We start from the raw sequence: 26,758 nt of genomic DNA, 5'->3' as shown, positions 1-26,758 counted from the left end.
ACATAAGAACTATAGTTGAAAGAAAACTGAAATAATTGAACAATAAATTTAAAATGGAATAAATATTCGTAAGTCTCGCAAATAGAATACGCCACCCATTTTAATATTAATACAACCCAAAAATTTAACAACAAACATTTATAATTTGAACAGGCTGTTTAGCTAAAACGGAAAAGACTGACCATAGCAGATGAGATAAATATTCGAAAAAAACAATGGAATTGAAAATGAGAGAACAAGACCGACTAAAGCATACTGGCATGTACTCACGTTTTTCTTGAGTTTCTCCAGCTGTTCCTGTTCGATCTGTTCCCGCCTGTTCCTCGCCTGGACCAGCTTCGTTAGGATGGCGTTCCCTAGGTCTTGCAGTTTAGTGTTATTCGAGGACTTTACCTTTCGAACTTGCTCCTCCTTGAAGTAAGCAACAAAAAAACAGTGCAAAACGAAACAAAATACATGTAGTGGCAGAGCGAAAACAATATAGGTTTCCTTCGTATAAAACATAAGCTGGATGATGAAGATGTACAACTAGAGTTTGTTTAACTAACACTAATAGTAGGTAACTAATAACTTGAATATGTTAAACATGTAATATAATAATGGAATTTAAGTAAATAAATTGATTTTAGTTTAATTTGGAAATATATATAAATTAAATTTCCAGAATTTGATAATAAGAAACAGTCTAACATTTTTCAAAAAAACTGCCATCATCAAATATAGAAACAAAAAATAATCAATTTAAATAAACTCACCGGCAAAAAAAAACAGGCCACTAAAAACTAGTCCTAATTTCAAAGTTGGATTTCTCGCGAACCACTCATTAGATTTTGATGATTTTTTTTTTAAATTGTAAATTAATTCCTTCTTAACGGATGCTACCTACGTCAGAAATACAGGGCACAACAATAAGACGAAGTTTTTTGCCCGAACTTTGTAACACCCTGTAGGGTGCAGCAGTTGTAGTAGCTATTGCTAAATCAAATCACATTGTAGCCTCATCTTTTGTGAGTATTTTGTTTTTTTTTAATCACGACATTATCTCTCTCTGTATTGGAGATACGCTGCTTTAAAACGAACGTCTCGGAAAAATGCTTCGCAGGCAGAAAGTTTTATGTGTAAATAATCAAGAGGACATAGGCGCAAACGGATTTATGAGTATTTGCAATATGACAACAACGGTTGTCAAATTAAAAAATGCCATTATCTGTGACGGATGTTGCTCGTATTGTTGCTTTAATTGAGGATAGAAGTGGGAATTCTAGTTCCTTAGTTCTAGTTCCTCCAGAGGAATAGTTCCTTGAACTAGGTCTTTAGTTCACAATAGTTCCCGACTAACATTGACATCCCCCTTGCTTGCTAATGCGTTTCGTTGTCAGTCAGAACTATTCACAGTATGAACTGTATAATTTTTATAATGTACGGAGATATAACGAGACGTGTAATTGTGTATGTTAAAAATATATATAGGGAAATTGGAACAACTTTCGTTGCACGTCATCAATGACACCATGCGTCGTCTTATGGAGTTTGCTGGTGGTCGTATTATGATGTGCAACGAAAGTTATTTTAATTTCCCTTATAGGTAAGTTTTATTGCAGATAAAAAATATAAAAAAGAAACTCAAATCAGAGTTTGAAAAACTATATCACAAATCAATTAGAGCAAATATTACAAAAATTTTACGAAAAATTGCATTTTTCCTCACTAAAAATTCAGGATATCTACTTCGTTTTATAAGATATTTCTTAATTTTAGGGACCTAAAGTGAAACATTCGCATAAAATATTTAAAAAACAAACTAAAAATCAAAAACAGTATCCACGACAATTTTCTGTAGTAATTACGCCGCGCCGGCTGTGGCAATAGACAAGGCTGAATCCATCGTCGTCGCCTTGTATTATATCTCGGATCTGCCGACTGAATAGATTCCCGTGAACTAGTCTTTTAATAGTTCCTCTATGTCCGCATCCGATACGGCTGGCACTCCCCACGCCTGCCTAGCATCAATCGCGCTGGCTGATCCATACGTAAACTAGTCTTTTATTTAGTTCCTCTAGTTCCTTTAGGTCCGGATCCGATAACCATCCGATAACATACGGCATATGACTGGGACTCCCCACTCCTGCCTAGCATCGATCGCGCTGGCCCGATTCGTACGTACGTAAACTAGTCTTTTATTTAGTTTAGTTCCTCTAGGTCCGGATCCGATAACGTGCCGCTGGCATTCCCCACTCCTACCTACAATCGAGCTACGCGCGCTAGCCGATCCGTCGCCGTCGCATATCATTCTATATCGGTCACAGTCTCAATCCCGGAATAGGTCCTGAGGAACTAGTTCTTTGAGAAACCAGGAACTAGTTCCTTTCATTCCGGGGTCGGAATAGTTCATTGGAACTAGTTCGTTCACGAACTACACCTCTAATTGAGGATGGCCGAAGTCAACGTTATGTGTCCGATACCCTGGGTATACCTCAAACAACAGTCAAGGATGCCTGGAATTATTATATGAAAACGGGAAATTTCACCAGGCGAGTGGGTTTCGGAAGAAAACGGAAGACAAATGACGATCGCTTTATTGTCCTGAATACTTTATGAAATCGTAGAATTACAGCGTTTCAGGATCAACGTCTGCTACAAGCCGTGCGTAGAACTCAAGTCAGTGAGAAAACAATCCGACGAAGACTAAAAAAAACAGCTTGTCTGCAAGGAGGCCTGCCACAGAAAACAAAATGCCCACAAAACATGAGGATGTGATTTGATTTAGCAATAGCTACTAGAGCTGTTGCACCCTACAGGGTGTTACAAAGTTAGGGCAAAAAACTTCGTCTTATTGCTGTGCCCTGCATATGCTCAAAATAAATTCGGAACAAAAATTTCTGACGTAGCATCCGTTAAAGAAGGAAGTAATTTACAATTTAAAAAAAAATCATCAAAATCTAATGAGTGGTTCGCGAGAAAGGCTACTTTGAAATTGGGACTAGTTTTTAGTGGCCGTTTTTTTTGCCGGTGAGTGTAATTTTAATAATACAAAATCTAGAATGAATATTATATTACATGTTTTATTGGGGGTCTAAAAAACGTCAAAAACTTACATGTTCCTTTAGACGTTCTAACATTTTCTTCAGGTTTTCATCCCTTTGAATGGTGGCAGTTTTCAGTTTCTCTTCAATGGCAGTACGGACTTCATCAGTTTGTTGTTCCAAAGACAGTCGAGTTTTTTCAACGTTTTCAATGTGATCCTGCAAATAAAGATATTTCTAAATAACTTGTTTCTATATTACTATAAAAATAAACTAATCCCTTCAATTTGTTAACATTATAAAAAAATGTTAAAGAACTAAATGAATTCGTTTATTTTTGCTTCTAACAATGGAGTAAGATATAATATCCGTTGAAACGTTTTATTTCAAGACCCAAAAAATAGATTGTTTGGACAATTATTATGACAATAAAAAAACAAAATTAATACGTTTGATAAAATAGTCACAAAATTAGTTTTAGATAGGTAGCTAACTTTAAATACCTACTGTACCTAAATCTATAGTTACCTTAAGTTTGGTCTTTAAGTCGCTGATATAAGCTTCTCTTTTCTCGGTAACTGTGCCCATTTTCTGTTCCAAAGCGTCGCGAGTAGCTGTAATGAACTGAGTGGTCTGTTCGTCCTTTTTGCGACTGGCCTCTTCAATTTTCTGCATCTTTGCTGACAAAGCAGCAATCTTAGAAGATTCTAATTGCTGTAACAATAATAAAATCAACATTACTAAAATGAAATAGTAATAAAGTTTTTTTTAAATTTATTATTCTATCTATTTTGAGAGAAAATGTCAACTATAACATCCAAATCGCTTGGTATACCACATTTGGTGTACATTTTTACCTCCAGAAATTGAGGTATAAAATATATTAGATATTTTTTTAGAAAATTGAACACCTGGGCTCTGTTAACATATGTACATTATTCTTCAAAAAATAAAAATGGACTGTCTATATATAATAAAGTGAACCACCCTGTATATGAGTAAGACATTATGCAAAGAAGACACTTGTATCATATTATAATTTCAAAAAAATTCTATGTACCTACGAACATGATGTAATAATATGTATATATTACAGTAATAATATTCATCAAGGGTTGTATTATACCAATATTAGGATTGGGAAAGTAATTATTTTACTTAAACAAAAAATAGCCTTAAACAAAACATGATGAAACTCTATAACTTAAAAAATAGCGCTGTTTTTAGATACAGGAAAAATACTTTTACCAAAAGCAGCCTCTGTAGCCTACAATAATTTATTACATCTTTTCTTGCCTCTATAAGTAAATTTATCTCTATAAATCTTGAAGGGCTTTTTTCGTGCCAAAATAAAAAAAAACTATCTAAAGGGAGTAAAAACCTTCTTCGGGCAATTTATGATGAAAAAGTCTTATTCTTAATACTCCTTTCTTGATAAATTGCCTCTGGATTAGATTTAGTCTTTCTTTTATAAGGTGTACTTTCAAGAAAAAAAGGTAAAGCCCTTCGGCTTTATAAAAAATGATTTATTCAATTCAAAGCTCAACATTTTTAACTTATATTAATCCTAATTTAAAAAAAGACAAAAGGATTTTTGTAAATTTAATGAAATTAATTCTTATTTTTTAAGTTAAAAAAAAAAACAGAAATGTCTTTGAACTATATTTTAATGATTCATTGATTAGTTCGATTTGTAACACAATTTAAAAATAGCATAAGTGTGTCAAGAACCAATAATACACAATAAAAAGGATTAGGGAACATTCTAAATTCAGTTTCTTTTAAAAGATGAGTGTGGGTGTGGGTTTAACAGTTCGTAGGCAGTATTTGTAGTAATAATTTTTATGACACATATTCATAATAATATCGAAAGTTACTTTCTATTTATGCATTTTAGATTATGATGTATCTTTAGACAATATAAATAACAGTAACGATTTTTATTGCATCAGGTTACCTAGTTTTTCATGAAATTATGTTATTGTACTGTTGTTGAGGGTCCCAAATTTGGTTTCAAATGAGAGATATCTCGCTTATTAGTAAGTATAAAACAAAAACATTGTGCTTTTCAGGATCCTGCGCTACTGATTTTTGAAACCCAAAGATACCGAACAAAATTGTCATGGCATTCTTAGTTTCCATAAGACAAAGTGCTTTTTCTTGCTTTTCGCGAAAGCCAAATATTAGTATCTAATGAGCTTATTTACCAAACCAAAAATACGTAGTAGTTCTATGCCAACGGAAGATTGGGACACCCTGTATACTGATATGGCCACTTCACCTATTACTTATTCTTTTATCTATGACCAATACAACCCACCTGTCTGCGTTCCTCCGCGGCCTTGAGCTTCTCCTCGATGTCCTGCACCGACACGGAGTTTTTGGGGGACAGGGGCTTTTTGGGGGGCGCAGCCTTGACCTCGGGCTCGCCCAGGATGACCTCGTACCGCACCCCGCCGCGCGTCTTCTCCTGGCATCGCACCTCCGTAGCTAGAAAACCAAAAGAAAAATACCTTGAGTTACTTCTAGGGTTAACGAATATCGATTATTTAGGATTTTTTTCATGTAGGCTATAGTCTATTCTAACATTTTTGTTGCAACATTGGTACAATGAATGCATCAGAAATGTTAAAAACAATATGGATGAATTCGAAGGTGGTAAAGCTGATTATAATAAGCAAAATATATTGTGATTCAATAAAGACAAGGTCAGAATAGTGGTAAAAACAAAATATCAGTTTAAAACTTACTATTTTTATTAGCTCTTGTTTATAAGTTCCTGATAGTGACAGAGGCAATAATATATATTAATACATATAACTCTTTCTACAATATAATTCGACGTTAAACACTACAACTATTCTTCTGTAAAAAGAAATTTGTAAAATATACTTGAGTTAAGAGACAAACCAAAAAAACAACTTGTTGGGCTCTATTCATTTTGATATCACATGAAAACATACTTGTATTTTTAAAACTCCCCTACTCAAAAAGATGATATCCCTCAAAGGGTAGTGCTAGTTAAGTAAGAATAACTAAAAATAACTTTGAGGGTCGAGTCACCAAGAGTAAATGTTGAAAGATTAGTCAGATGAGAAAAACGACACAAATATCCTGAAGCAACAACCACTAGGCACTTATTACTGCCCAGTCCAAAAAAGCTAATTCGCCCCAAATGTATGTATCTTCAAAGAGAAAGGTTGAGCTTTACAGAGAATCGACTAACATATAAACAACACACAATATCCTCCAAAAAAGGAATTTTAAGTCTACTATTGCCCCGAACAAACGAAGACTTTGTTCTGAATTACTTCAGAATGATGCCAAAGACAATCAGACAGAGATGATAAAATCAAGACCTTGAAGACAAGGATGAAAGTCTATTACCTATTGCAGTCTCTTGTCGTCAAGGTAAAACACTCCGACGTCGAATAATAGTTAAGGAAATGGAAATAAAGATTATGGAAGACTCTGCAGCCTAGTACAACTGTCGCTTCTTCAGCTTGAAAATGAGGCTGATGGCCAGTAAATCCCACACTACAAATAATTGGATTGGAAGTCACTTCTTCTACTACTGTAGCCGATTTAAAGATGAAACCCATGAGGTAGTGACTCACATTGTCACCTTCTTTTCTAAATTAGGTTGCCTGGTAACTTGGAAGATATACGTCCTCTGAAGAAGGATTTAGAAGAGGTATAATAAAGCCTAAGTCTTTAAGTTCTTTTGGACTGCTGTTCCTCTATCTATCACATCATTAAGGAGATGGTATTAAAAACTAGAATAATTTAAACAATCTCACCATGATAATGACTACTTTGCTAGATATATGATCGTGTAAGATGACCAGTAAAGATAACTCAACAACTCTCCTAGTTTGAATGTTGTTAAATCAGCTTTTGACTTTGAAATCCAACTAGATCAATAGCAGCACTACGTACAACAGTCACAAAACCCCTTTCTTTGTTCCCTATTCGGAACCCCTTTGGGCTAATCTTTTCCCCATGTATCTCCTGAATATTTTACCTCGTCGACGGCCCCAGGGTTAGGCCAGTCGCAGTCGGCGCCTCGTCGTCTGGAGGCGTCACGACGCCGCCAGCCTTCTCGATCGTCGTTCGCCGTCGGCGGCAGGTCGCTTTTTTTCCTGATCGATACGGTTCGTGTGTCAAAAGCAGGCGACGCTTTGTATAGATTACCTTTGTGTCGACTTTGAAAAGAGAGCCGATTAAACAAACCGGCGATCTTTTTTATACAGATTGGCGGTTTCACACGTGACTTCAAAAGGTCTTTTGGGTATTTTTATTATTTTTTCTAACTATATAAACTGTTATATTTGATAAAAAATAAGTCTCAAAATGAATTTAGCAAAAAATAAAGTAATGTACAACGAACTAGTGGAAATACAAGACATTCTAATAAATAACACAACATTGGAATAGTAGAAGAATATACAAATTTGGGAAAACTAATATACACAGCTCTACTACCAGAAATCAATACAGAAGAATTGCTATGCATGCGAAATCTGAACACTTAAAATGGACATCACAAGGAAACTGCAGGTCGCACAACGTTCACTGGAATGAAATATGCTGGGAATAACCAAGAAAGACAGTAAAATAATAGAGTGGATACGACAAAAGACCCAGGTAATAGACGGCATCCACAGAGTCAAATGGCAATGGATAGGACACCTGGCAAGAAGAACGGACAACAGATGGACCACAAAAATTACAGCATGGTAATTAAGAGAGCTAGAAGAAGACCGAACCTGAGATGGGATCATGATATTAGGAGATTAGCAGGGATAGCTTGGGCCCGCATAGCCAACAGTAGACAACAATGGGCCCAACTACAAAGAGAGTATGTGAAGGAGGCTACACCATAATTGGAAATGGTTAAATAAACTGAATATGATGATGATGAACATACTGTACGGTCTTTTATAAATACAGGATGGTCTTCTTTCTAATTATGAACATAATAATTAGAAAAATTTACCAGGACAGAGGCAGACGAAATAGTTCACAATAGAACACTCAAAATTTTCAGCAGACTTGATCAGTAAAGACAGGAAGACTGTCAAAACTGTAGTGGTCTAATAGGGCAATACAAGCTCAATAGGCTTGTAAAGCTGATGGAATTGAAAGATAAAGCCAGCATGTACAGATACTGGAAACCAGAAGAAGAAACAGCAGAATATTTTTGGCATTTTGGCATAACAACAGGCATATTTTTTCACTGCGATAGCCTGGCAAATTTGCGGTTTTTCAACTATATAGGCGATGGTAAGCTATTACCATCTCGGCGACTCTTAAATACATAAGGGCAAACATTTTTATGACAGGTAGATTAGACTTATCTTAGATAGGAACTATCGGAAACAAGAAATAGCCATCTTGTCTGATAGTCAAGCAGCGTTAAAGGCGATCAACTCAGTATCAATCAATTCGAAATTGGTCAAAGAATGCATAGAGAAGCTGAATAAATTAGGCAAAGAAAACAAAGTCCTCCTACACTGGGTGCCTGCTCACCAAGGGATAGAAGGCAATGAAAAAGCAAATAATCTAGCTAGGAAAGGAGCGAACACTCCACTAACTGGACCAGAACCGTTCTGCTTTCCAAGTGGTAACCAACCCAAGGCGGAACTCAAGAACTTGGAAGATTCCATCCGCAACCTGGAATGGACATCTTGCAATGGTCTAAGACACTCGAAGAAGTTTCTGAGGGCTTATGATCAAGAAAAATCACAGATCTTCCTGGGTCTGAGTAAGAACAATCTTCGGATTGTCACGGGGTTTTTAACAGAACACTGTCTCCTCAATGAACACCTCAGTAGATTGAAACTAAGAAGAAACGGCGAATGCAGATTCTGTGGGGAAGATGGGGAAACACCAGTACACCTCATCACTGAGTGCGCCGAGACGACAACCATTCGTGCCATGAATTTTGGTACGACTGATATTGGAGATGGAAAACTACCCTCTATAAAACCGTCCCAGATACTGGCTTTTGTCAAAGCCCTGGGACTGTATGATGAGTTATGATTCAAGAAAGGGGGACACAATGGATCTGTAAGGTCGAAGTGATTAACCCCCCTCCCACTCATTCTAAATTCTAAAAAAAATGGCAGGTAGATCTCGCTAAAAGAAATATATTTTCTCTTTGCCGTTTTTCAAGTAAGTTTAACATAGCAGAGTTGAATATCTACATATATAAAATGCTAATGCTTATCAGTGTCGTCTCTATTGAAGTAACGACTTGCTCTAGAAAGTTGCCTTTTTTACTAAAAGATAGCTAATCCGCTCTTCTAAAAACTGTCGTCGCCGGATTTTTTGTTTTTCATTTAATTAAAAAAAAATAAAAAGTATTTTTTTTCCTGATGTCATGGCGGATGCGCCAGGCTCCAACTAGTTTAGAAAAAAAAATTATTTAAATTTTGATAAGTTTTTACTTGAAAATTAAAAAAATTGCAGAATAAAAATTTGTATTTTCGAAAAACAAATAGTGTTTCAGGTATTGAAATGTATCACCCCTAGAAATAGTTGAACTTATATCAGACCCACCCCACCGTGCGGATTATTCTCACGAAGCCTGAATATTCAAAATAAATGGATCTTAGATAAGGACACTGGTCAGGACATGGCCAGAGGAATGAAAAATAGTCAGGTCAAATAACTACCGAGTCTGCATAAGAATGACTTTAAGTACTCATGCAGGCCTTCCATGGTAACGAAATTATGTCCAAAGATATATAATGCTAAAACCGAAAAGGAATAAACACTCAGTTGATAGGATACATTTGTGGCTATGAAGTGCCATCTGAACAAGCTTAACCTGTATCAAGGAAGCATTTGCTGCAGACTCTGAGTTCTAACTCATCATACAGTCTCAGGGCTTTGACAAAAGCCAGTGCCTGAGAGAGATTTACAGAGATTAGTTCCCCATCTCTAATATCAGTCGTACCAAAGGTTATAGCACGAATCGTCTGGCGTACTCAGTGATGAAGTGTTCTGGTGTTCCCCATTTTCCCCACAGTGAACCTGCCGTTTCCTTATGACGTCCCTTTTAAGTGTCCGGGTTTCGCATGCATAGGTCATGACTGGTAGTACACTTTGATCAAATGTTTTCTTTTTTAAATAGAGTGGCATTCTAGATTTGAATATGATTGAGTTTCTTCCATAAGTACTCCATGCTAACTTAATCTTCTGTTGATTTCTGGTAGTAGAGATCCCGAGCTGTGTATTAGTTGTCCCAAATCTACTATTTTTTCTACTATTTCCAATGTTGTATTATTTATTAGAATGTCTTTTCTTTCAACTAGTTCGTTGTACATTACTTTAGCTTTGGCTAATTTCATTTCGCGACCCATTTTATTGCTCGCTGTACTTAGTTCATTAATTCTTCAGGACTATTAGAAATTAGGACTATCTCATCAGCGAATCTTAGATGATTAAGATCTTCTCCATCTATTTTTAACCCTTTGTTGTACCAGTCCAGTTGAAGGAAGATTTCTTCGAATGTTGCTGTAAACAGCTTTGGCGATATTGCGTCTCCCTGTCGTACTCCTTTGCCAGCTGGGCCTTTGTCATGAGAAATAAGACCGACCATCCTGTATTTATACAAGACCATACAGTATATTAAACACCCATATATCTATTTTTTCTCTCTCTAAAGCGCTAACAATCAAACAACCTCTTTAAAATGCAATGCTACTCTCGTTCCCAGATGCATCTCGACCGCAAAATGGAAAACCAAACGGTCTTAAACGATGTTTGGCCGTTGCTCACCTTGAGTTCCCGTTTTCAAACGTGTTCGTTAGACGCAAAAATTGAGAAAGATTTTTTTCGTCTGACCGAGACTCAAGTAACCGACGACGGACGTTTCTGATTCATGCGGCATTAATTTTACTTCCTAAACGGGCAGTGTTATTTACCTTTTAAATTGTCGTTAGAACGCCGAGTTAATATGCGGTTTAACGGACTTTTCGAAATGACAACAGAAAAAAGAAATAAGATACGACCTTCACATTTTTTTCTGTTTGCGTTTTCATTCATTTAGAGACCGATTTAAGGTGATTATTCAATTTATTGATACAGAGGGATCCACAATGTCTGGAATAGTTGGCAATACTGTTTTAAAAATTTTTAGGATTAATGATTGGTACCGATAGTATATCTAATTATCGATTGAAAAATTTATTATTTACTAGAAAATTAGGTATGAATTAACCTCTATAAATTTTTATTTTTTCAGATAAAAAAACGAGATTTGGTATATTAGTATATGACATAAATTAGGATTGATTGACGTACTCAATTGTTTTTGGTCACTTCCTGTTTCACCGAAAATGACCACAACTTTTGATTTTTAAATGGCACCCTCGGTATATTTCTACTTTATGCGATAGAAAATTACACTGAATAGAATGACATATCATATGTCAATTTTGACATTTTCGCATATGGTTTATTTGAAATTGTAACATGTGATTCATAACGACAATTTGACTTGAAATACCATCGTGTGGTACCAAATTATTCGTAAAAAATGCTTTTTCCAAATATGCTAATGAGCTAATTTATACTATAAGCAACTTAAACGATTAACAAATTAGGAATAGACTATAAAAAGAATTCGTCTAACATTACTTCTAACTTTACTTTAAATTTTTGGGTACTTACCATCGTATGACCCACGTAGTACTGCGCAGTTATTCCCAGACGCAGACTCATTTTTCTGGGGTACGATTACTGCAGGTACCCCACAGAAAAATCGGTCTTAGTATTGAATTTAATACCACCACAGACTTACTATAAGTAGGTCTGTGATACCACATAACAACAGTTGATTTAGCTGGTAAAAAACAAAATAAACCAACTGTTGTCGGTAAATTACAAAAAAATATAAAATATACACAAAAAATGGGTGCCAAAAAAACTATAATGGACGTTTTATAAGTACTAGTAAGGCATTCTAAATCTATTTAAACGCCAAAAAGTGTATTCTGTGGTAAAAAATAACTAAAAAATAAGCGAAAATAGATGCACCAAACAATAGTAGCTTTGTCTAACAAAAAAAAAATCCATTCTTCGCAAAAACTTATTACTACTACAGAAAATGACAGGTCCAAGAGACCAAACCTTTTTCGAAAAAGAGTGCCAGACTCGTCATAGTTAAGTAACAGAGAAAGTTTAAAAATATTCCAATTCCCCTACTATGTTGGGTGGGTTAGCCTTCAAACTACTAGCAAAACTTAAAAAAAAAGTTATGAAAAATACCATACAATCGAAAAACCAAACTTTAAAGTTAGTTTAGAAATGAAAAAAAATTATTTTTAAATGTTATCGATCGCTATTTCCCAGCCAACATGATGCCGTTTTTTGGATTATACGGTATCAATTCCAAATGTATGTCAAACAAATGAAAACAATTCGATTAGGCGTCAGAAATGTCAACATCATAAAAAAACAAGAATAAATCAATTATTAGAGTAAAAAATGAGAGGCGTAAAAAAATATTCTACCCACTTTGATGCAATAAATAAATGAATTCCAATGTCAAACTAATGCAACTAAAATATTCATTGTTAGAATGCATTTCTAGACCTAGTTAAACAATACTGCAAATCACTTTGCATCATTAATATTAAGCTAGAAATTCTGTGAAAGGGTGCTGTGTTCGTGGCAAGAAGCCATTCTTACTGAAAAGCTAATAAAATATAATAAAAACAACGGAGAGAGCTAGACAGACTACCAAACTGCAGTGCGACAACTTTTTTGAGATGCCTTTTAATTAATTACGTGAATTCATTAACAGAACAAAGCTAAAATAAAATAAAACACTACAAGAATAAAAATAAAAGGTGCTTTATTAAATAAATGATAGAAAAATACAACAGCAAGATATAAATAAATAATAGATAAAATAAAACACAGTAATAGAACAAATAATATACTTACTAACAAACTGAACACGTTTAGGTTGATTAGTTCTTGGTTTGGTTTTGACTTTCGTAATGGGAATATTCCTCCTGTGGACTGCATGAATAAAAAAAGGAAATAGAACAAATTAGAATATTTCATTAAAAAATATATCGTTATGTGCTATGAAACTAAATCTATAACTACCGAATCAGATTCCTTTATTGAATTAGCTTGAACGAAATACATATTTTCAGGTACCTATACGAGTAACATTTTTAAGCAATATATATTTTTGATGTAGGTTATTGAAACATCTTAATGAATAATTAAATATAGTATAAAATATATCAACGATTAAGTAATAGTCATATTTACTACCTACAACATTTAAAATCTCCCGATATTTGGGGATGAATCGATAGTTTGACATATATATAATTAATAATTCCAAATTATATAGAATATTTGACTTGCTATATGCTCTAATGGCTGGTTTATATTGCTAATTTGCTTTTAAGATGGCTTCACAATAAATAAAGATAAAGTTTGTCCTACAAGTCACGGAAGATCTCGACAGACTATATTCAAAAAATTACTAAAAATATAGTTTACCTTTGAATTCATATGTATGTTAGTTATGTTAATATTTAATTATTAGTTATTTGTACTTCGAAATTGCTAAAGTAATAAATAAAATAAAAATTCCAATTTAAATTTGATTCTGTCTCGTAATTAAGTCAATTTTATCAGATTCAGAACACACAGCAATATTCCATCACATCTATTTAATCATACTTATTACTACTATATAAATATTATCATTCCCTCGCATATATTTGTCCTTAACTCGATACCATCATCGAGTTCAGACGCATTTCAACTAACTTTTAACGCTTGTTAGTCGAGTGGGAAACTTTCTTAGACGACTCATAACTTTCGAAAGACGACTCACGAATTACATTTACCCGGGGGCAGCTGGGATGACTAAGGGCGTTTCTTGTAAAACTTACGACATCGTCGATCTGCGAGGGAAGGAAGTTTAAAAGGCCTATTTGCCGGAGTTGAAACGTTATGAGACAAAGGGTAATTTGTTTTGGCAAGTTGTTGACTTATTATTGCTGTGCTGCGAGTACTTTGCAAAGTGGTTATTAGTCTTCTGTGGGGTGAGGGTAAGAATGAGATAAAATTAAAATGTAAATAATAGGGAATTTTATTTTTAGATCAGCACAATTTTTTTTTTTCAAACGTCACAAAACTATTAGTTTTTGCGACGTGATTTAAGAGTCCATTTCACTAGTCAGTCAAAGTAACAAAATAAGCGTTCGGCATTTAACGTTTAATGTAAAATTGAATAGGTATTTTTACACAATGAAGAAGGAAATTAAAGATAAAGGATTATACTATATCCGTATTGTAGCACTTTTTTAGACAAATTCTTTATTTTTAAGATTTTGATGGTCAAACATCAATAAAATATTCCTTATGTTTGGACTAAATTTTCTCGAAAATAAAGACTTAATTTAAAATTCCGTTACAATACGAAAATAGATTGAAGTTTTGTGATTACAGTGATATATAATTTATATGGTTTTGTAACAAATTGCTCACTATTTTATGACAAATGCTGAAGCTCTTCAAACCTTAATCAAGCCTTAATCAAAGCACGTGTGTTTGGAATTTTGGGCGTGGCTTAACACGACAGGATCGGGTAGTCTTAGAAATATTTCTGAAATATAATATATATTTCCTTCGACCACACTCGCTGTACCCGTTCCCTGAGAGCGACTCGAAAGTAGAGCGTAATAGATTCTTAAAAATCACTGGTATTACTACTTCATATTCTAACAATTACCTTAATTTCAAAAAAATGTGCCAATTCTCTGTAACGTTTTTAGTTCGTTACATGTATTTTTTATATATGATATATATGATGTCTGGCGTATCGTCATCGGATTCCGATCGTTCAGGCCTGATAATTTATTTGGCACGCTTGGCGTAATTTTTACGTTCCCTAGTCGCCAACCCTGTTATCGTTTCACTGTTCTGTGGAGGCGCGCGCTGTCAAGATCCTCTCAAGGCGCCGCTCTGCGTTTTAACCTCACTTTGTTTTTTGCCGGTTTGCGGCACGGTTGCAAATCCTGCTTTTAGAAATGGCAATTTAAATCTTGCTGCAAAATCTGAAGCAGCTGCCATTTCGAAGCTACAGGGTAGAGTTTTGGATTGACCCACCTTAACTCGTTTGTATTTTGCTGACACGTTGTTCTACTTTTGCTGTTGTCCTCCAGAATGTTAAATGGAAGAAAGGACAGTTCTTTTGTTTATTATTGAGCCCTCGGAAGTGTTTCGAGGGTCTCATGGACGGACTGTGTCCAAGGTATGGGCAGGTGTCCCATATCTATGTATTGATTCCAAGGTACGGGCATTATCCAAGGTCCTAGTAGTGCTCCAAGGTACGGGTAGTGTTCCCCTGTACCGTTATCTTATGGACAGTATCCAAGGTTATAGTCCTAGGTTATGGTCCAAGGCACGGGTAGTGTTCCCTTGTACCATTATACTATGTACGGATGTCCTGTGGACGAGTCCCCAGTAGGAATGATTTTTCTTACATATAAAGTGCCCTAGCGTGGATGTAGCTTGAGCCCCATGCTGCTTCGTTCCCATCTATAAGCTAGTTAGTAGTTACGGCTGTATGAATTCATGATGTCCTCATTCTGGCCCCCTTTTGTTGTATTGGATGGCCGAGTACAGAGATGCGAGCCCACCTCAAGCTGTTACTGTTTGAAGCAAGCTTACATAAAGAACAGCTAAGTGTAGATTTAAGTTCTAGTTTTACATTTAACATCTAAAACATTTTCAGTCTTAAACAATAACGTACATCTTAAGTAATATCGTACAGACTATGTTTAGTGGTTAGATTGTTAAGAACATTCATGTCGATTTAATATTTAAAATATGATTTAGATCTTAGGTTTCATTACATTACGTCTTGTAATGGTATTACTTTCATAGATATTATTATTGCACTATTTTAACAGATGAATAACCAAACATAGATTCTAGAATCTACGGGTTGCAACATTTTCGATGCAAATGCTACATTTCATATATTCTCTTAAACTTTATATGTCTTCTATTTTATCATAGTTGTTTTCATAGATATTTAGTACAACTCTTAACACCACTTTCTTTGACATATAACCACTATATATTTATTAGAACTCTATAATGTCATGTACCAGCAAAGAACATGATGAATAAATATAGTCATTAGTTTTAAGTAATATACAACTGTGTTTTCTTTCTCTGTACATGCCTGGCGCCCAATATCTATATTTTTTTGTTTATTGTTATTGATTAGTTTTCTTTCCAGTGAAATACCTTATCGCAGTGGTAATGTTTTATAAAAAACGTTACATCTCTATGCACATTTTATTCCTTTTTATAAGACCACTTTTACTCTAAATTTGAGAAAAAATTAAGATTAACTTTTAACATTTTAAACAAAAAGTTGTAGTGCAATTTTATCCTAGAGATCAGCTTTATCTTGAAAGATTTGTTGAAAAATTTGTTTATCTTATTTATATGACTTTTTTTTCTTTTCTGAGATGGACGTCGTTCTCCTAAATAGCCTCAAAGAGAGACACAAAATAACATACTGGTCGGTATATTAAATAATACCATAGCCACAATTACCTTTTAGAATGCCCGTCGTTTTGGTCATTAGGTCGGACCTTGACGGTCGTTTATTAAATTTTCAATTAAAATTTCATCACCGGTTTAGACCAACGGCGACGACATGCTTTTAGTGCTTTAGGGATTTAGGGAGGGAGGTCAATTCCGCGCCTAATAAACCCTCCGGGCCGTGCCATTTGGCTTTAAATTAAATTCCCAGCAAAAAAGTCGGTCATTTGATAGTCTAAACAATAATTAAAATGAAATAAATGGATCTATATTTAGATTTGATAAAAATCTTAAAAAATACTATCATATAATATTAGGTCTTTTGTGGATTTTGGCGAATGTTCAACTTTGAATTTTTTGTCTGCCTCTTCCCTGGTGAATTTCTCCACCATTTTAGAGATTTATTGGCCAAACACCGTTTTGTGTCATTTGCCGTTTGTTCTCAGTCATTCTCGTGACTGAATGGTTCTGGACCTATGAATAACATTGGTGAGCAGGGTTGCTACAAGCTACACACTTGTGTAGTTTGCTACACATTTGCTTGAGCTAGAGCTACACATTTTGAGAATTTACATATTTCGTATAAAAAATAATAGCAGAACAGTAAATCAGCTGACAAAAGCTGATTTTTTTGCTTTTATGTTATCGAAGTTAATACATCAAAAGAGGCCACAAGTGTACTTTAAATTTTGAACTGACAAATATCATTTTCCGTCATCAGTGTTCGGGTGTTCAGTAAAATTAACTTAACCTTAAATAATACATAATACTTTGGCCAAATTTCACTGCTCAATTACGTCACTGTAGTTCATAGTCTCACTTCCCACTCGTTTGAATACGTGAATATTATTCAGTTCCTATTTCACTTCCTCCCATGACAGCAAGGACTGCAGTTTCTATGGACTTTTTTTTTATTTGGCCGATTAAACAGTCCTGAATAGTTTACAGTTTTTAAATAGAATTAACCGGTCTAATTTGTCCATAAAACCGTTAGTTTCGCGACATCAATTTTGATCGCAAAAAAAAAATAAAAGCGTCCAGTGTAAAAGTAAAAGTGTTTTGGTGTATTGTGGTGATTTAGTGTTTTTATTTTGCTGTGTAACACCAAAGGTTCCAACCCTCAACTGTAATCAATTTTGATGTCACTGCAATACTTGCTGGCATGAGAGGAAATGAAATAGGAAATGAATATATTGACGTATACAAACGAGTGCAAGTGAGACACGTAATCATGCTTTAAAATTTAGCAAACGTACGTCTTATTGGATAGTTTACAGTTATTGGTCATGGATGGGTATACAATGCTACACATTTTTATGGTCAAGTTCTGCACAATCAAAAATTTTCTCGCAGCAACCCTGTTGGTGGGCCTTGTTTGGCCATTTCATCTGCCAAAAGTTAAAGTATGTTACGTAGATAATTACTTATAATATTATTATTAAACAAAATAAAAAAAAACACTTGAATTAATATTTTTTATTGCATAAATGTAATTTAATCTTAGAAGTACATACCTATTAAATTATCATTAATTAAATGACTCATAACAATTATCTTGTTTATTTATAATAATTAAAATTAAAAATAAATCCTTAATTTTTCCCTTTGCAATTTACAGATAACAATTCATCAATTATATCCTCCTATCATGAGTAGTCATAGATTTGTATTGACGCATACAATCCGAAATGTCATTATTATATTGAGTATTCTGGTATTTCGTATTCATTGTGACAAATATTTTATTGGTCCGTGTCGAGCCCAAAACCCAAAACCGTTTACAGAACTGCCGTTAGTTCTCCAGACGTTCTTCCTTCTTAACTGGCAGGCAAAATTTAAGGTGTAGAAGGAGCTTTATCTTTAAATGAATACTTTTTTTAAATAATCTCACGAATTTCTAATTCGAACATATATTTATAAGCCTAGAGTATGAACAATATCAAATTTGTCAAAATAAATAAATAATACCACAATACTCAATAGAATAATGGCACTTTGGATTAGCTGTTTGTATGCGTCAATACCAATCTAAATACAAATATATTGCGCACATCATTATCTACCTACACATACTATTTCATTGATTGTCAGCACAATAAAATTAATTTTATTAAAAACAATTGTGTATCTGTGTATTGAGCTACATGAGGGAATAACACAATCATGTCAATATATTTGATTAAAGTTGGTTAGTAGAAAAGCATAGTATACAATTGAAACAGTTCATTGAGAAAATAATACATCAATACAAAAGGATTATTTATTATATCAATATCAACGTTATAATAGACAGGATGGCCTATTTAACGGCCTTTATATAGAAAATACTTTTTCCTTTGTAATTCTATAACAAAAATAGTTTAATTATTTTATCTTATTTATCTATTTTTATATATTGATGAATATTAATTAAACAGATTCTAGAATCTGTTCAATCTAGAAAATACGGATTTAACATCGTATAAAATATAACAAATTAAATAAAGTAATGCTAATTTTTTATATTTTCAATAGCTCTATCTGTATTGTATTTTTTCATAGTATTTAATTGAACATATTTAATATTATTTTTAACATAACTTTCTTTGACATATAACCACCATAATGATTATAATTTTACAATGTTATTTACCATCAGAGTCCATCGTGAATAAATATAGTCATTAGTTTTAAGTAATATACAACTGTGTTTTCTTTTTCTGTTCATGCCTGGCGCCCAATATTTATATTTTTGATTTATTATTGTTAGTTTTTCTCCATTATTATATCTCCAGAATTAAGAGACCTAGAAGACCAAACCTAAGATCGGATCATGATATTAAGAACTAATAATACATATAAAAAAATAAAACTTAACTTGGGCCCGCATAGCCAACAATAGACAGCAATGGGCCCAACTACAAAGAGAGTTTAAATATGTGAGGGAGACTACATCATAACTGGAAAATGGTGGAATAAGCTGAAAATAATAATTAGAAGAAAAATATTGAAGATTAATTAAATGTCAAATAAATCCCCCATGATAAGATAATACAGATAATATCTCTATAGAATTTATTGCTAATACTCGGCGACATTATATACCCCATATATCACAGTAAGGATCATGTCAAACCCAAAACGAAGCGAAACTTAATTAGGCTGAAATTTGTTATGACCCAATTTAACCCTTAAGCCGGCGGAAGTTTCATTTTGACGGAGCCATTTTGAGGGAGCAATTCCGCCGCCAATTGTTCCACGATTCGCCCCTTAACGCAGCCATTAAGACCTCCGCTGTTAATTTCATTTCAGTTCGGCCTTTTTCCTCCGAGATTTCATTAGATATTCCGTTGTTACGACGAAAAAGCTTTGTTAAGAGATCTATTTCTTCGTATCTTTCATCTACATCTATTGATTTTACGTTTTTATTCAATTTACTGCAGTGTACAGGGTCGTTGTAATGCTGCATCTATCCGATAGTCAAGTAGCCTTAAGAGAGACCAATTCAGTAACAATCAATTCGAAGTTGGCCATAGAATACCTGGAGACGCTGAACAAATTAGGTAAAGAAACTAAAGTCCTCCAACTCTGGTAATGAAAAAACAAACTATCCAGCTAGAAAATCCGGAGCAAACAATCCGTTAACTGGATTAGAACCGTTCTGCTTCCCAAGTCGAAATCAACTTAAAGTAGAACTGAAGAACCTGGAAGATTCCATCTGTAACTTGGAATGGAAATCCTCCAACGGTCTAAGGCACTTGAAGAAATTTCTCAGGACTTACGACCGAGAAAAATCAAAGATTTTCCTTAATTTAAGTAAGAACAATCATCGGATTGTCACGGGGTTTTTAATATGACCCTGTCTCCTGAATGAATACCTCAGTAGGTTGAAGCTAAGAAACAATGGCCAATGCAGATTATGTAGGCAAAATGGAGAAACACCTAAACACCTAATCACTAAGTACGCCGAGATGACAACCATTCGTACTATAAACTTTGGTACGACTGATATCGGAGGTGGAGAACTAACTTCTGTAAAACAGTCGCAGATATTGGCTTTTCTCAAAGCCCTGATACTATATGATGGGTCAAAAAAGGGGGACATAATAGATCTGCAAGGTCGCGCTAATTAATTTCCCCCCTCCCATGTAATCTACAATCTTGTCCATAAAAGATGAGTCCAAAATACGATTATGCGTAAACGCAAAGTAGGAAACGCCCTTATTTTATCATTGGTAGTAGTTGACCTCTGGGGAAACTATCATAAATTTTTATTACAGAATAAATAGGTACGTTCATCAGCCATTCCTATTTTTTTTTGCTAAAATTTACCATATTTTTGTTTGTGCTCGTTTAAAATTAAAATATAATAATTCATAGAACTTGATTTAAGTTGCTAAAAATATAAAAAATTCTGTATAAGGGAACTTATTTATCCTGAAAGTAGAGTATAATCATCATCATCATTTTCAGCTTATTCAACCAATTCCAATTATTGTGTAGCCACCCTGGCATATTTAGATACTGTCTTTGAAATTGGACCCATTGTCGTCTATTGTTGGCTATACGGGCTCAGGTTATCCCTGCTAATTTACCATGATCCCATCTCAGTTTTTTTCTTCCTCTAGGTTTCTTAATTCCCCGTGGATACCATGCTGTAATTCTTGTGGTCCATCTGTTGTCCGTCCTTCTCGCCCAGAGGTGTCCTGCCCATTGCCATTTGAAGGACTTGATTCTGCTGATGACATCTATTACATATTGGGTCTTTTGTCGTATCCACTCTATTCTTTTACGGTCTTTCTTGGTTATTGAGTACATACATTCCTAGTATGTTGAGTATAATATCTCTCAAATGGCAATATATTGGTTCAAAATAGTGATGGGCAAAACTGTTATTTTTAGATAACAGTTGAAACTGTTATAGTTATTTATAAAAAACAGCTTAAAATAACAGCTTAAAAATAACAGGTTTCTTTATTTTACTGCTAAATATCTGAAAGAGTATGAGGCGGTCACCGCCAGGCGTATTAACGCAGTTGCAAGTTGCAACAATGACGTGCTCGGTGGTAGTATTTCCAGGGTGTCAAAACATTTCTAAATATCGATTGTTATCTAAAATACCTCTCTAAAAACGGTGGTTTGGTTTGGTAATAAGCGCTGTTTACAAATTGCGATATAAAAAAAGCCAAAATTCCGCCACTCGTCTATACCTATACATTCCGATCTACCTACGCCCTGCCCCTCGATCCGGGTAGATCCTGAATTGCGTAGCAGTGTACAGGGTGCATCTCACTCGACGGGCGGGAAGCTCTTAGTTATGCTTTTACCATTTGCGTCAAAAAATAGCAATATAAGAAAATATGTAATATATTCTTCATAAGTAAACCAACTACACACTAGAGTTCGAATTAATTTTACACTTAAACTAGCGTGTACCCGCGACTTCGTTCGCGTCGAATTAATAATTTCTAAAGGTGATGATAAAGCAAAACAAGAATTCCATTAACATACAAACTGGATAAAATTTTCTCACATTTGCCAAAAATAAGCTTTCTAACGTCGAGCAGTTTAAGCAGAATCGTGGTTAATCAATTACTCAACTTTTTGGAACACCCTGTATGATTTTTTAAAAAAATTCAAAATATGTAAAAAAAAACAAAATAAATTATGCGTGTCCAGGCGTTTTCCCGAAAGACTAACCGTTTTTTAAATAACAAATATTGTAATAGTTGAGGGGCGTTTTCACCCTGTTGGAATTTGAGATTCGAGAAACCCCTCCTTATCGAACCTCAACCCCACAGTCAATCCGTTTGCAAAAAATCAGCTTTAAACGTCAAGCAGTTTAAGCAGAATAGTGATTACTCAATGGTCATATTTTATGAAACACCCTGTATATATTTTTAAAAAATCTTAAAATATGTAAAACAACATAATAAAGTGTTTTAAGAGTTTTTCCGAAAAACTCACCGGTTTTTAAATAAAAAATATTCTAATATTTCAGAGTAGTTTCACCCCCTTAGAATTCGAGTTTCGAAAAATCCCTTCTTATCGAACCTCTACACACTAAAGTCAATCCGTTTTCCAAAAATCAGCTTTTTACGTCAAGGGCTTTAAGCAGGATCGTGATTAATCAATGACCAGATTTTTCAAAACACCCTGTATACATTTTTAAAAAATCTTAAAATATTATTCTGAAAATTTTTCAGAATAAATAAATACCTAAATATTGAAACTTAATAAGTAAGTACTGAAATATACAGCGCCATAATATCTCGACCTCCGTCCGTTATGCTCGTAACAGGTTGAAACAGAATGTATCTAAAACAACTGATGCATTATTCCCCAACCTGTTTCGAACCTCCATCGACAATCGACCGATGCAGCAGCGTTCCTTTCCCACACCGATTATCTCGACCGCCGCCCTGTTATGCTCGTAACAGGTTAAAAACAACATATCTAAAATGACTGCTTCTCCAACCCGTTGCGAGCCTCCATCGACAATCGACCGATGCAGCAGCGTTCCTTTCCGACTCCTGTTATCTCCACCGCCAGGCGTTATGCCCGCAACTGTTTCAAAAAACCTGCTTCTTTTATATCCTATTATTTTTAAGCTGTTGTAAATACGACCATCGACGGTATCGACCGAAGCAGCTACGTTCGCCGTAGCGCTTTCCCCACTCCGTTGTCTCGCCGCCTGTATCGATGGTTGACGAAATAACATGTTTTCCATCCATACTAGTTGTTTTTTGGAATTGCTTCGAGCAGCATAGAATTTCGTGGTGATGCAGAGCGCCGACTTCGTTTTTCGTTTCACGAGCGGCCGATCTCTACGTGTCGTTATTTTATATCTGTTATTTTTTAGAAGTAGTAACGGTTGCGTTATGTTATTTATAAATAATTGTTATAAAATAACAGATAGTTAAATAACAACCCATCACTAGTTCAAAATAAATTAATGTATATTGGTTAGTCTCATTTGTTCATTTTTATGATATCAATTATTATATATTTTTGACATTTAAGAGTTCAGTTTCAGTGGTGAAATTAGTTGAAATTGAATTTTCACTTTATACATGAAATACCCATTAAATGAAAAAAAAAGAGATTCTCTTTCCATTTTACGAAGTTATTTTTTCTTTCACAAAAGTTATTTAAAAAAATACGAGAAAATTTCGAAACGGCTTTCAAAGGAACGAAGAAAAATGACGGAAGACCCGACTGAAAAGCTACGGTATTTACTTTTTTTCGTTCTGCAGAGGATTTTAATAGAGTCTGGATTGAGGTACGCGAGAGGAATTTTTATTAGTTCGGAATCAGAGCTTTGGAGGTATGGATCGTGGGTAGAGAACTCGCTCAATTTTATTCCAAAAAAATCTCTGTTAAAAAAATAGCAGTAAAATAGGCCCTGGTCAGATAAAATTATTCGATAGTTGTCACTGCTAGCATTAAAACTATTAGACAAAATTTTTCTACACTTTTTGAAAATATTTTTGTCAATATACATGGCGATGCAAATATATATACTGTAGATTGTATTGTGAGGATTGACTTTCCCTTAAGTTATTATCAATCGACAACCAAACCAAACCTAATCGATAAGATTATATAAATCATTACCCCACCCTTTCATTAAAGCACCCAATAAAATAATCATCCCCTCCGGCTGCACACAGCGACGCATCCTCTCCTCTCCGGTACCGCGTCCCGTTTCCGGTCGTTCAACTCCCGGATTCTCACTCGTCGAAAACTCCTCCGGTAACCCGGAATTCCCCGTCTGCTTAGCGCGCGCCACCAGACGGCCGGCGCCACATTAACGGGCCTAGGGGCGCCGCAGGAGTATGGCGAGGGATATTGTGACTCATCCGTTCGCCCTATGCGCCCTCCACGCAATTGATATAGGGCGGGAATGGGGGGGAAAATGCTATGGTATCGCCGGCTGGCGCCCCACGAATGTCGTTAGGCCGCGGGAACGTCTGCGGTAAGTAATTAGCACGAAAGTAAAGCATGATTAGAGTGGTGGACAAGGAAGGTTTCGTATTTGCGAAGTAGGGATATTAGAATTTTATCTGTGATATGGAAATATAAAAAAAGAGGTATAAAATATAGGGGACACCCGAAAATTTAGTCATAAAAAAAGAACTATCGATGACTAACTCCTGTCGTTTCAATGATTCTCAAAATGTATTTCAGATTATTACGATGCAGGGTTTTCTATTCCTGAAAATAGATTATTAAAATTGGAGGGCTTATTGCAATAACATGATATGCCACAAATCTATAATTCTGAATTATTCGACTTCGCAGTTTTGAAAAAATGTGTAAATTTAGCTATTAAAAATATAAATTTGAAAACGTTTTATAGTTAGTTTAGTTTAACTCGCTAAGTATTTAAAAAGTTAAATTCAAAAGTTAAAATTAAAGAGAGAGAGAGTTCCTAGTAAATAAAACTGACTTCTGGTTGAGTGGCTTATGTTATTGCAATAAGCCCTTTAATTGTACTGAAGATAAATAATTTAGACAAAAATTTGCTATTATGTACAAAACCAAAATATATGACGCAAATATAAACAGAAAAATACCAGATTTCTACTTATTTATTAAACACTAGCGTGTACCAGCTTCATTCGCGTCGAATTAATCATTTATAGTGATGATGATAAAGTAAAGCAAGAATTTCCATTAACATACAAACTGGATAAAATTTTCTCACATTTATGTCAGCATGAGAAAAAACAATATGGCGATATTATTGTATTGTATATAACTTGGTAATATTTGAGGGGTAGTTTCATCTCGTTGGAATTTGACTTTCGAAAAATCCGTTTGCCAAAAATAAGCTTTTTACATCAAGCAGTTTAAGCAGAATCGTGGTTAAGAAATTACACAACTTTTTGGAACACCCTGTATTATTTTTTAAAAAATTTCAAAATATGTAAACAAAACAAATAAATTATGCTTGTCCAAGCGTTTTCCCGAAAGGCTAGCCGTTTTTTAAATAACAAATATTATAATATTTGAGGGGCATTTTCATCCTCTTGGAATTTGACATTCGAGAAACCCCTCCTTATCGAACCTCTACACCCCACAGTCAATCCGTTTGCCAAAAATCAGCTTTAAACGTCAAGCAGTTTAAGCAGAATCGTGATTACTCAATGGTCATATTTTATGGAACACCCTGTACAAATTTATAAAAAATCTTAAAATATGTAAAACAACAAAATAAAATATGCGTGTTTAAGAGTTTTTCCGAATAACTCACCGGTTTTTAAATAAAAAATATTTTAATATTTGAGGGATAGTTTCACCCCCTTAGAATTCGAGTTTCTAAAAATCCCTTCTTATTCGAACCTCTACACCCTAAAGTCAATCTGGTTTCCAAAAATCAGTTTTTTACGTCAAGCGCTTTAAGCAGGATCGTGATTAATCAATGACCAGATTTTTCGAAACACCCTGTATACATTTTTAAAAAATCTTAAAATATGTAAAAAAACAAAATAAAATATACCTGTTTAAGCGTTTTTTCGGAAACTTGATCGTTTTTTAAATAAAAAATATTGTAATATTTGAGGGGTGGTTTCACCCTCTTAGAACTGGAATTTCGAAAAATCCCTGCTTATCGAACCTCTACACCCTAGAATCAACCTGTATGCCGAAATTGAGCTTCTTACGTTGAGTGGTTTGAGCAGGATAGTGATTAATCAGTATGTCAGTCACTTAAGGATTTTATATATTAGTATAGATAGGAACAATGTGCTGCTAATATAGGTACCGGGACATGGCGGTCTAGAGGGAAACAAACGTGTCGACTCCCTCGCCAAAACAAATGTCATTTATGGGTCCACAACCGACACTTAGCGATCCAAAAAATGTCCGCAAGATATAGGCTCTGAGAATGGGTTATGGGTACGGCGACGCGACGTTACGAGACTGGAATGGCAGTCCCGGAATGGAACATGCCAAGAAAATCCTAAGAGAGCCATCCAAACGCAGAACAGGTGAACTATTGAAGGCCGGCAGGACTGGAGCGCATACGCTCACTCAGTATACACGGGCCACTGCCGGCTGAGATCCCACCTGCAGAGGATGGAACTGGTGGAAGACGCCGAATGCCGACTCTGCATGGAAGATGACGAAACCATGAAACACGTTAT

The 26,758-nt window shown here is 34.7% G+C and overlaps 1 protein-coding gene across 4 annotated transcripts in view; it reads right to left on the bottom strand.

Annotated features, from left to right (window-relative positions):
- LOC115875163 (S phase cyclin A-associated protein in the endoplasmic reticulum) overlaps nucleotides 1–26,758 on the bottom strand; it is a 65,428-nt gene that overhangs the window by 12,412 nt on the left and 26,258 nt on the right. For 2 of the 4 annotated variants that reach the window (XM_030890558.1, XM_030890557.1), the window contains exons 2-5: nucleotides 12,984–13,061; nucleotides 5,344–5,513; nucleotides 3,552–3,737; nucleotides 3,096–3,242 (exon numbers count right to left, since the gene is read on the bottom strand). In XM_030890558.1, the coding sequence (XP_030746418.1) occupies nucleotides 3,096–3,242; nucleotides 3,552–3,737; nucleotides 5,344–5,513; nucleotides 12,984–13,061 (581 nt within the window). Of the gene's footprint in view, nucleotides 1–270; nucleotides 412–3,095; nucleotides 3,243–3,551; nucleotides 3,738–5,343; nucleotides 5,514–12,983; nucleotides 13,062–26,758 lie in introns of all 4 variants that reach the window. The other 2 variants (XM_030890555.1, XM_030890556.1) reach the window with 2 other exon arrangements.

The sequence above is a fragment of the Sitophilus oryzae genome, unplaced genomic scaffold (genome assembly GCF_002938485.1).
Source record: "Sitophilus oryzae breed Bouriz unplaced genomic scaffold, Soryzae_2.0 scaffold_1350_pilon_pilon, whole genome shotgun sequence".
Lineage (NCBI taxonomy): Eukaryota > Metazoa > Arthropoda > Insecta > Coleoptera > Curculionidae > Sitophilus > Sitophilus oryzae.
This window is presented reverse-complemented; position numbering and strand designations above follow the sequence as displayed.